Source organism: Manacus candei, unplaced genomic scaffold, assembly GCF_025592945.1.
Source record: "Manacus candei isolate 608988 ecotype Guabito, Panama unplaced genomic scaffold, ASM2559294v1 h1tg000009l, whole genome shotgun sequence".
Classification (NCBI taxonomy): Eukaryota; Metazoa; Chordata; class Aves; order Passeriformes; family Pipridae; genus Manacus; species Manacus candei.
The window spans coordinates 3,141,357-3,152,136 of NW_026138057.1; the positions used below are offsets into that span (position 1 = coordinate 3,141,357).

The window sequence follows — 10,780 nt, forward strand, 5'->3', positions numbered from 1 at the left end:
CAGTTTCCCGAAGAGGAGCCAAGGCACAGGCACAGCTAACCAATCTTTATTTGGGAGCAGCAGCAGGCAGCCAGATGCCAACACACAGTGGAAGGGATGTGCTTCACCCAGGCTCCATCTACTGACAGCAGTTCACACCCACACACATTTCACTTTGGGTAATCTAAGAGGTTTCATCGGGTTTTGGCTGCTTTCCACGATTATTTTTATTTATTTGCCAATCTCAAGAGTTTTTCTAAGCAAATTCAAGAGCTTCCCTGTTTATTTTCAAGGCCATACACATGCAAAGCTGTCTCCTTGGCTGTTTTTTTCCCTTCACCTTCAGGCAGAATCATCTGTATCTTCCTTCATGTCTGCAACCAGTGGCTTAGAGATGGGGCAAACGTACCGGCTGCTGATGGCAGCAGCTTCCCAGGCATCTCTGTCTGAGAGGCTGCAGGGAGGGAAAAAGGAGGGAGAGTTCCTTATTCCTGGGGGCCTGGACTGCAGGAAGTGTGACAAAGCTGCCTTGTGAAATTCAAGGATAGAGGGACCATGACTGCCTGCAGCCGGGCACCCCACAAAGGCACAGCAGGGTTTCATCCCCACTGTGGTCAAGAGGTAGTAAGGGCCAGTGTATTCCTCCTAATTTTAGGGATTTAAGAGTGAGATGACTTAGTGAAAGTGGTTGGTCACTAGGAAAAGACAATATCCAGGTGCTAGGATCCTCAGGAGTGTGTTTGACAGGGTAGCAAAGGTTTTCTTTCCATTTTAACTGTTAGGCTGGGTTTCCTAATGGGATGAATAATTACTGCAGTCCAGGATAACAACTCTATGATTAGAAAAAGATATTATTTCATTTCTGTGGGTCTTATCATTTTTAATAACTGGTTTTTCTAGGGCCATTTATAAAAGCATTTAGCTTTATAAAAACTTTTGGCTTCAGTACTATGGGGCTCAGGGCCACAGAGGGAACAAATCTGTCCCACCTACCTGTTGTTCAGAAAGCTCTGGTACAACCAGAGAAAGCAAAGTTCTGCAGGGCTGTTCTCTCCCTCTCTCTCCTGCACATCTGTGTTGACCGGGCCAGGAGAGCTGGAAAGTAATAATAATTAAGAATAATAATTAAGAATAATTAAAGAAAATTAACAATAATTAAACCCCCCAAACCACAACAGTGTAAGCAGCACAGCTGTAGAGCAGCATGTGCCCCGTGTCTGCTGCTGTCGTGTCACCAACGTGGTTCAAGGGGGCCCAGCGTGGCAGTGAGAGCCACGGGGGGCACGGGGGCTCCCAGAGGTTTCCCCTCACCTGCGCTTGCGGCCCATGAGGTTTTGGATGAATTTCTGCACCTGGGCATTCCCTCTCATCTTGCTGTACTCGCTGGTGAACAGCCCATCTGAGTGCCTCTGGGACCTGGGCCAGGGGAACATGGACAGCAGCTGCTCAGCCCCTGGCAGCCCTCGGTGCTGGGATCCCTCTCCCTCTGGAGACTCCCTGGCCCCACAGGGTGGGTGTGGCTGGTGCTCACCTCTCCTTGAGGCCCACCAGGTGTTTGACCAGCTGCCTCACGTAGGCGTTGCCGTTCATCTTGCTGAGCTCACTGTGGAAGAGCCCATCAGCATGTCGCTCCATCCTGGGGGGACTGAGAGGGAGGAGAGGCTTAAAACCAGACAAGAAGAGGCATTAAACACTGCTCCCTCAAGGAAAGAGGGTCCCAAACACACACGGGCAAGAATTTGTGCTATTTTGGCAAAGTTTCACCAAAAAAAGGGAAAACCTTATGGGAGTCTAAAAAATATCTTTGTTAACCATCACACGGAAAATCGACCTGCACTTGCTTTTAGTGATGTAATCACCTTGCCACAAGGATGTGAGAATGTGAGGTTAGTGCTGGCTCAGCACAAAAGAGTAGGGCAAGAGACTGGAGAAGTAATAAAGAAACACCCAGAGACACAAACCTGAGGAGCAGGTAGATAACAGCAGTGGTGACAAAGACCAGCCCTTGCCAGTGACTCCTTTAGTGAACTTGGTGAACTTACAGTGTTGGCTATTTCTGGCTATGTTTTCATGGGGCCAGGCTATTGGAAATAAACTTCCACCTCTATCAGGCTGTGTAACTACATAGCAGGAAAACAGACTCCAAAGTGACCTTTTAACTTACTTCGTTCTGTTTGGGGTCATGAATTTTCTCTTTCATTAAGCCAAATCAACATTCCCATTCTCAAGCAATAAAAAAAATCTTTACAACATTTGCACTCATTTAACTAAATCAATGTAGGGAAGCCAAAATCCACAGCCAAGCAGATGCAAGTTCAGGAAGGCAGATAAAAGGCTGGGTTTACAACCAGCAGGCTCTTTGAACAAAAACCATGGGGAAAAAGGAGGCAGAGTCCCAAGGAACGCTCACCTCTCCCGGGATGGCAGAGATGCTGAGAAGTGGGACAGGACAATCATGGGAATAATGACTTGCCACAGAGTTGTCATCATGGAAACCATGTCCTCTCCTGAAATCTTTCAAGAAGGAAAAAGAAATAACAGACATTTTCAGTCACTGCAGACCCCCCCCTAGTTTGTTTTCTTACTGAAATAAAAAGAAAAGTACATTTGGTTTATCCCAAGCCACTGCATGCTTCCCCCCTTTGTTCCCAGGCTCTGCCCTGTGCCTGCAGAGGTGGGTATGTGCCTGTAGGAGGGTGCTCACCTTTCCCCAAGGACCACACAGGAGCCGTATCCGGAATTTATAACACACCTGCCTTCCTCCTGCAAAGAAACCAGCCTTCCTCACTGTCCTGCAGTCTCTCAGGCAGCACTTACTAACCCCAAATCAAAGTTCTCCCACTTGGTTTTTACTTTATTCTGAAACTAGACAGTACAAAGGATGTGAAAGGACTGTCAGAGATTCTTGAACACTTTCCAGCCACCCTCCTGGGACTGTTTGCTGCTCTGGAGGTGCTGCAAGATGAGAAGAGGTAGGAGGAGGAAGGACAAGAAGGGGGATTTACCCAGAAATTCATTCAGTGTAAACCACAGCACAAATATTTAATGATGGCTGCAGAGCAAACAGGTGAGAGGATGAAGGAGTCACAAGCTTCATCTCACATACACTTAGAGCTTTAATGTTGTGTTTTCCTGCCTGATTCAGCTTTGAGGAGATGGAATAGGAAAACAAGGACATTTCCAAGGTCAGTCTCTTATTGGAGTCCAAACTAGGCAGACTCCACAGTCCTGCAGAGGAGCTGAGAACAGCCACCAAACCCAGAGCTCAACACCCTTGGGGAAGGGGAACCTGGATCCTGAGCCTGTCCTTCCATCTGTCCACAGATGCCTTGACCCCCAGGATCTCACCTCGGCATTGTGGCCTTCCTTGTGCTATCCCTGGCATGGCATTTCTCTGGGAGAACCATACTTAAGAGCCCATTTTAAATCCCATCCCTGGCTCCAGACTTTCCCTCCACTCCAAAAACTTTCTGGCTGCTAATCCAGTGGATCAACTTGTCTTTTCTCTTTCTGGGCATAACTTTTGTCTCAGAGGTCTGAAATCCACCCCCCAAAGCTGAAAGAGGGGGGAAGCACAGCAGGACTCACCAACCCTGGTCGATGGTGGGTGGCTCGCTGCTGATGCTCCACTGGCCCATTCCTCTTGTGGTCCCCTATAAATGTGCTGCCCTTATCAGGAGCAATTATTTGGGTAAAGCTATGAATATGAGCAATCATGATTAACAGCAAACAATGCAGTGGGGCTGGAATGCCCCTTTAATTACCTGATGGGGTCATTCACAGCAATTCCATGGACTATTTCTGCTGATGGATAATAATTCCTGCTTCTGTCTCTAACGACAGTCGTTTGTTGGGCAAACATCCCTGTACCAATTGATTCACTGTGATTGTCATCATTATCTCCCAGCTTTAATTACCTCTTGATAGGAGCTTAATCTCCTGTTCTTCTCTTTTAATGCTGGCTTGGGCTGTGTTTGCAATTGCCAGGATCTGTTGGTGAGTCCCTGTGTGCCCCAGTGATTTGACTGAATGACATGTCACTTTTATAGGGCAACTGTTGTCTGCTCAGTAGGATCAGGGCTGACTTTTGCATGAGGGGACAACACCTTTTGAGCTGTGGTTTCACCTGGGAAAGGTGTGCTGAGAACAGACTCTGTCACAGCTTCTAAAAAAGCAGTATACATAAACACACATGGAAAACATCCTGAATATATTCCCTGCCATTGCTGGGGGTTGGAGCTGGTTCGTCTCAAGTGCTGCAGGTAAAGGTGACATGGGAATGGTGGTGGCACTTCAACCTGGGCTCCTGGTGTTGCCAAACACCCACAGCTGAGAAAACCCGTGGAGGAGCAAGGCAAGGAAGAAAGAAGGTTTATAAAGGCCGAACAACATGTAGGGAACTAAAAATTACTGATGTGATTTCCCTTCCTTTGCAAATAACCTCAATGGGTCTGAAATGCCCCCGAGCTCTGAGGAAGCTCAGTTTGCCATGGGAGTATGGATGAGAGGATAGAGAAGAGGTCGGAATGACAAAGTGGCCCCATGATGGCAGCAGAGGGTGAATAATAGGACAGTAAAAGCTTCTGGGGACTGGAAGAACGTGCTCTAAGTAACCTGATTTACCTACTTTGCACAAAAAATGGGATTTGCCTCCAGCAGCACTGGCAGAGTGAAAAGGTGGTGGGGTAGAAAACTGTGTAGCCATGCCCAGCACTGCTGCAATTAATGCAGGTGCCAACCACGGGCTCAAACTCAAACGCGGGTTCTGAGACCTTGATGAGGAAATTCAGGGCCATGAAGGGAACTCAAAAGCATTTGCAAGCTGAAATTTATACATGAATAAACTAGAGCCCAAACCAAATCCCCAGTCCTGAAACAACATCTGATTTTCCTTAACCAGAATTAGCACCAAACACTCATCAGGAGATTCTGGAAACAGGAGTGATAAAGGATCCTGCTCAGCAATATTGACTGATCTGAGCTCTGGGAATCTGCACCTTGCTGCTCCCATTCTCCATTTGCAAGAACGTTCCAAGTGGGAGTGGAGATTCCCCTCACCTGCATCCAGCAGGTACAAAGCAGGATTAAATCACCCATGTACCGATGGAATGTAACCCACCATCTCTGCAGTATCACTGCAGAGAAAAGCTCCTCAGCACTGGTTCTAGGAATGATACAGGGAATTGCTGGCCTCACCTGGGCCCTGCTCCTGCTCCGCTGTCCCACCTGCAGCCTCAGGAAGTCAGGGCTGCACTGATCCCAGCCACCACCAGCCCATGGGACAGAACACTGCTCTAAGGGGCTGGAGCAAAGTGAGGAGTGCTGAGTGTGCATCCACACTCCTTGGAGAGGGCAGGGAGAGACGCTCCGGGACAGGATGGAGAAAGGACGTGTGATGGCCTTGGGGCCACCCCTGAGCTGCCCTGGGGACACTGCCAGCTGTAAAGCCACCAGGATCTCTGTGCAGTCACCTGTGCTTAAGGTGACACCAACTGACATGCCCAGGGTGCAGAGCCCTGTGGTGGCATGCATTAAGTAAATCCAGCTGCCACGGGTGCCAGGGCTATTCCCAGCACCATGCTGATGGCTGGGGACACCCTCGTGAGCAGCAGAGAGCAGACATTATGAAACAGAGGGGCCACCCCCCTGCAACACCCAAGCTCTGGTTCCTGCTCTCAAGGTGACCTGTCCCAAAGGCATCCAAGCTGAGAGTGGAACTGAGGAAGGCCTTTTTCCTCCTCTTTACAGCAGGAGGGCTCACCAAACCTACAGTGTGAAATGCAGCATCTCAGGACCACAATAAATGTTTTAGTCCCAAATTTTGCAATATTTAAGAGATTACCTTTTTCTGTGGTGGAGGTAAAGACAGAAAACTGCACTTTGGAAAAGAGAGGGTTTCATCACAAAGCTGCATATCCTGACCCACACCACAGGGAGGATGCAGACAGACTCTCCAAAATCAGCACTCGGAGCTCTGCAGGGTAAGTCCAAATTCTGAAAGGAAGAAATTTCCATTCACACTCCTAAGAAATCAGTACAGGAGATCAAAAAAGACCTTTGACTGGAGGAGCACTGTGGCTGCACTCATAAGAACAGGCTGGATAAATGTTGCTATTGTCTCGTGGACACTGTTGCTCCTGCCTTGGAGCAGGAAAGCCCACCCAGCCTTTGGGGTTGCTGTTTATCCTGGGCAGCCCTTACAAGGTTTGTCCAATCCTTGCCAGCCTATCCACAGTCCAAGCCCCAGGATCTGCTGGAGCTGCTCTTCTTCATGGAGACACCACATCCCCAAATGCTCCCACAGCCTCTGCACGGCTCCCTGAGGTCTGTGGCTTTGGAATGGCAAAGAGCACAAGGGCCAAGCCAGGCTGAGGAGGCTGGGGAGGGACCATCTCATCCTCCACACATCCAGCAGTGGTGTCCCCAGTCCTGAGGAAGCTGTCCAGGGGCAGCCAGCCTTTGAGGAGCCCAGCACAGGCTGTGCCCCATCCAGTGGCAGCCCCAGCCCACGGCAGGGGAAGTTTATTGAGGTCAGATGGTACGAGGAGCTGCACGGCTAAACCCTGCCTACGTAAAATACCCTTTAATCAGCTTAGGGGCTGTTCAGGAACTTCTACCTCCCCCATTCCCTTTTCCCCTCCTTGCCATACCTGTGTGAGGCCATGTGGGCATGGGGTTGTCTCTGTGTGTCTGCAGGTAAGCCCTGCCCAGGCCCTGAGCTGACGGTGACGCTGCTGCCAGCGGGGAGCAGCTTGGAGTAATTTCCTTGCATCACTCCCAGCTCTGTAAGAGAAAGGACCCTAATTGGAATAAGGGGATTGGAGGATTTAGCCTTCTAAATGCTCCTTTCTTGCACAGGATGCTTTCAGGAGTGGTTTTAATCTTTACCACCTGATTTTGTGATTTTGGCTGCAAGGGGGAAGAGCGGGATGGCAGCAAGGGGTGAGCAGGGCAGCTGTAGGTGGGCTTGGGAGAAGGAAGAGGAAGATCACAGTCCTGTATGGTCATGGGACACACCTGGAGTGTGCCCACTTGCTCTGAAACCAGGAGGGAAGGTGCTGGACACTCTGGTTACCTCCATGGCTGGCACCATCATCCCAGGCCAAGGACAGAAGACCAAAGAGCCTTTTAAAGACGAGCTGCTGCTCCCATCAAGCACTTGCTGACCTTTACACCCTTTGGAACTCCCTCCCAACCTCTCTGAGTGCTGCCCAAGCCGGAGCACCCTGCCTGCCCCCAGGCAGTGTCCCCGGGGTGGCTGCACAGGTGGAACAACTCATCCCCCTGCAGGGACATGGTGGGACAGGACTGGGTGGCTTCCTCCCAGGGCTGCTCTGGCCATCCTTGCCCTCCTGGCCCAGCACTGCTCCCGGCCCAGCTGGCAGCTGCCCTGTCCCTGCACACAGAACTCCCCTGCGTGTTCTGGCCCTGTCACGGCTCCAAGTGGCATCAGCGGCGCAATCCCGGCCTCCAGCTGTTTGCTGTGTCTGGGAAAGCACTTCAGGGAATTCACTGGAATGAGAAGAACGGCACCCAGCTGTGCCAGGTGTGCCGTGCCAGCACTGAGCACAGCAGCTCCTGGCACAGCTGCTGCGGCTGCTTCGACTGCATCCCCCCCTGGCCTTTGCCAGGGACCTGCAAGAACCTCCAGGGGAGCAGGAAAGGGCTTTTTGTGAAAGGGCACCCCTTCCAGGGGAACAGGAGCAGGCTTTGTCAAGGGGAGGGTGGAGGGAGCTGCATTTACAGGTGCTTGCTGCTCCCAGGCATGCCCTTCCCTGCCTGTGTTGCCTTCCCCTGCCTGTGTTGCCTTCCACTTCTCCCCCTGCCTAGGAGGTTTTCCCTGACAAGTGACTTAAATAAACTCACTGACGTTTTAAAACCAGTAGGGGCTTTTGAACTATGCTATTTGATCTGCCTTGTGCCACAAACCCTCGTATCCCTTGTATATCACCAGGTTACTCTTGTGTGAGATCAGTGATGGGGTTAAGCTGAAATGTGGCATCCACAAAAACACCTAGTTTTGGCTCCAAGCAAAGATGGAAAATCCAGGCATTTTCTCCATAGTTCCATCCCCCCAGCTAACCACTAGCATTAGTTTTTACATCTTACAGGGATTTATCATAACTTATCAGAAAGGTAAATGTCAAAAGACCCATTCAGTGTGTACATAAATCCCTGCAGCTTCTCACAGGGGGACTGGCAGAGCCTGGGCAGCCCAGAGAGCCGTACCATCCTCCTCCCTCTCCTGCAAAGCCTCACCTGAGGCAGGATGCTGCCCCTGCCTCTTTTCTGGGAAATGCATTACAGGAGATTGGAAAGCTGGGCGGCTTTGCTGCCGAGGAGACTCTCACAGAGAATTGCCCTTGTCAATATGGCAAATCAAAGGAACACGATTGGCTTTAAGAGCTCTTTGTTTTCCTCCCTTTGTCCTGAACCTGAAGACAGCCGGGAATGCTGCTCCCGGCTATCAGGGCACTATTCATCAGCCGAGTTTGGCACATCTGTGCTGAAACTTTGGCAGCCACATTGTTCCACTTTTCTATTTAAACATTCAGTGTCTCAGATGTGAGAAAATATGTTGATAAAAGTTCCATCTCTTTTTGGAGACTCTGACAGATGCCTCACTTTGCCACTCTCCTGATCCTTTGAACCGGCTGGGAATCAAATCCTCAATTAATTCATCCTGGGGGAGTGCTGGGGGACCCCTCTGGGCTCCCTGGCAGGGGACCAGCTCCACCACAGCCACAAACCACGCTGCTCATCCCCGCGAGCTTCTCTTACAAACAGTCCAAACCCCCAGACCAGGCAGATGTCTCACTCCTTTGTTGCTCGGGGTGTTTTCCTGGCGCTGCCATTTTCCTGACACAAGGAGCAGCCGTGGTGGCTTCCCCAGCCCCTCCACCTCCTGCCCGGAGCAGCTCCCTCACGGCGGGGTGGGGAACCAGGACACCGCAGGATGTGCAGCCGAGCAAAGAAGGGTTGTCACAAAGCACCAACCACACCAGAGCCTCTCCAAAGGTGCTCTAAGCATTCCCAGTCCTCACTTTGACACAATTCCTCCTGCTTTCCACGAGGGTGACCCACGAGGGTGACTCTGTCCTCTGCCTCCTGCTTTTCCTTGCAGTGACAACCTCTTCCAGTATGTGGATGTGAGAGACCTTCCTTCTCCTCTGCAAGGAGGGCAGCTCTGATCCAAGAAAGGAATTGTGTCTAATGTCTGCAGCCTGTTTGCCATGGAAGCACTGTCCTAATTAGTGTTTTGCATGGCTGCTTGTTTTTGGAAGTCAAAAGCCTTATTTCACATTAGTTTAATCCACACCAGGATTAAACTAGTCTAGGATTAAGGCCCTGTTAGTCTGGAATATGGGCTTCCATACTGAGAATCAAGAGTCATTCAGCACTAACCCACAGGAAAAATCGAGATAATGAAAGTAAATTAACTGTTGAAGGGGATTAGATAAATGGCATTAATCCCTGTGGGAAGGCAGGGCAGCAGTCACACTTCAATCCTGCTCTCTTGGCTGCTCAGGTAGTTTAAACATAAATAAATTAACAGTATTCTGTCCACACAGTTTCATTAATGCACTTCAGGGCCTCCTTGGACTAATTTGAGTTGATTTCTCAGAGTAAAAAGGGCTCTAACAAAAGTGATCCTGTCCCAACTCCTTGCTGAGGGGAGGCTGTGCCAGAAGTCAAGTTTTAGGGACCAACCACGGATGGGAAAAACTGTGACCAGGTGATGGAAACCATCTGCTTTGTCCAAACTTCCCAGCAAATGAGGTCCCACAAACGAGCTCCTGACAAGATGTATGTGCAGCCACACTTGTGCCCACCCGAGTCCAAGAGAAACCATTCCCGAAGGAATGCAGAGACAGGCACGTGAGTACCCACTCCAGGGCTGGTAGGAGTTTGGGGGCCACTCAGAGCAGGTGGAAGTGTCTCTTCTCTCTCTGCACACTGGAAGAGGGAGATGAACAGACAAATCCATGGGTATTTGGGTCAGTGTGAGGATGGCAAACCTACACTGGGATGGGAGAGAGGGGTGATACAGCTCTGTAGCTACTAAAGGAATGGCATTCTTGTGGCTTTAGAACAGGGCTGGAAGCTACACGTCTGGAGACAGAACTTGGCAAGCCAGACTGTCAGCAAAGTGCTTAAACCAAGGGGATTTTCTCCTCCTCCTGTATGGAATTGTGGAGCTGTGGCTGTTGGGCCAGAACAGACTGTGTGGAGCTGCTGCTGTTGATCCACTCCAAGGGAAGGACCTGGATCGGTGTCCCATGGTTGAAACCTGGGCTCTGGCCTTTCCATGCTGCACCTGCTGAGGGTAACCATGGCCTTTTCCAAAAAAGAGTGGGGAACTGGGGGGAACAAGGGTGGTGGCTGGAGATAGGATTTGTCCCACAGGTCTCAACAGTTTGGATGAAACTCCGAGAGCTGGAGCCTATAAATACATCTTAGAAGCTCCTTGTCTTATAAAAAGCTTCCAATAATACAATTTCCCGCCTCCATGGAGTGTAAATGTCCCTTTCTTGCTATGCCTTCTCTTCCCAGTGCCTTCCACAAAGCCCAGGCTGATCTGAATGCTTTCCTGGCATTAACATCTGGGCTGAGGCTTGGTGGCACAGCTGGACAGATGCCCACAGAGTCTGGACCAGGTCCCACATCTCCCAAGCAATCTGGGCTAGAAATGAGGGGTCACAGCTCCCCTGTCTTTCCTGCCTGACCCTGCAGGTGCACAGGTACCCCTCAAACAGCATTTTTCTCTCATTTCCAGCAATAAGACACCCCAGCCCTTCTG

General features: G+C 50.4%; 2 protein-coding genes across 5 annotated transcripts in view; one reads left to right on the forward strand and one right to left on the reverse strand.

Annotated features, from left to right (window-relative positions):
• LOC127466299 (keratin-associated protein 10-1-like) overlaps positions 1–6,906 on the forward strand; it is a 101,523-nt gene extending 94,617 nt beyond the window's left edge. The window contains exon 2 of the transcript XR_007902680.1: positions 6,896–6,906. The gene's annotated coding sequence lies outside the window, so the exon portion shown is untranslated. The remainder of the gene's footprint in view (positions 1–6,895) is intronic.
• On the reverse strand, positions 64–5,939 carry LOC127466396 (secretin-like). Of its 4 annotated transcripts, XM_051777144.1 has the most exons (8): positions 5,822–5,939; positions 4,900–5,037; positions 2,684–2,742; positions 2,390–2,493; positions 1,511–1,624; positions 1,291–1,395; positions 973–1,074; positions 64–433 (listed from the first exon to the last, which is right to left on the reverse strand). In XM_051777144.1, the coding sequence occupies exons 2-8, from the start codon at positions 4,988–4,990 to the stop codon at positions 322–324; spliced, it is 687 nt and encodes a 228-aa protein (XP_051633104.1). In that variant the 5' UTR covers positions 4,991–5,037; positions 5,822–5,939; the 3' UTR covers positions 64–321. The 4 variants fall into 4 exon arrangements, with proteins under 4 accessions (XP_051633104.1, XP_051633108.1, XP_051633106.1 ...); XM_051777148.1 differs by lacking the exon at positions 4,900–5,037 and having other exon boundaries at positions 5,822–5,842; XM_051777146.1 differs by lacking the exons at positions 4,900–5,037; positions 5,822–5,939 and adding an exon at positions 3,572–3,586.
• Positions 6,907–10,780: the final 3,874 nt, after the last annotated feature.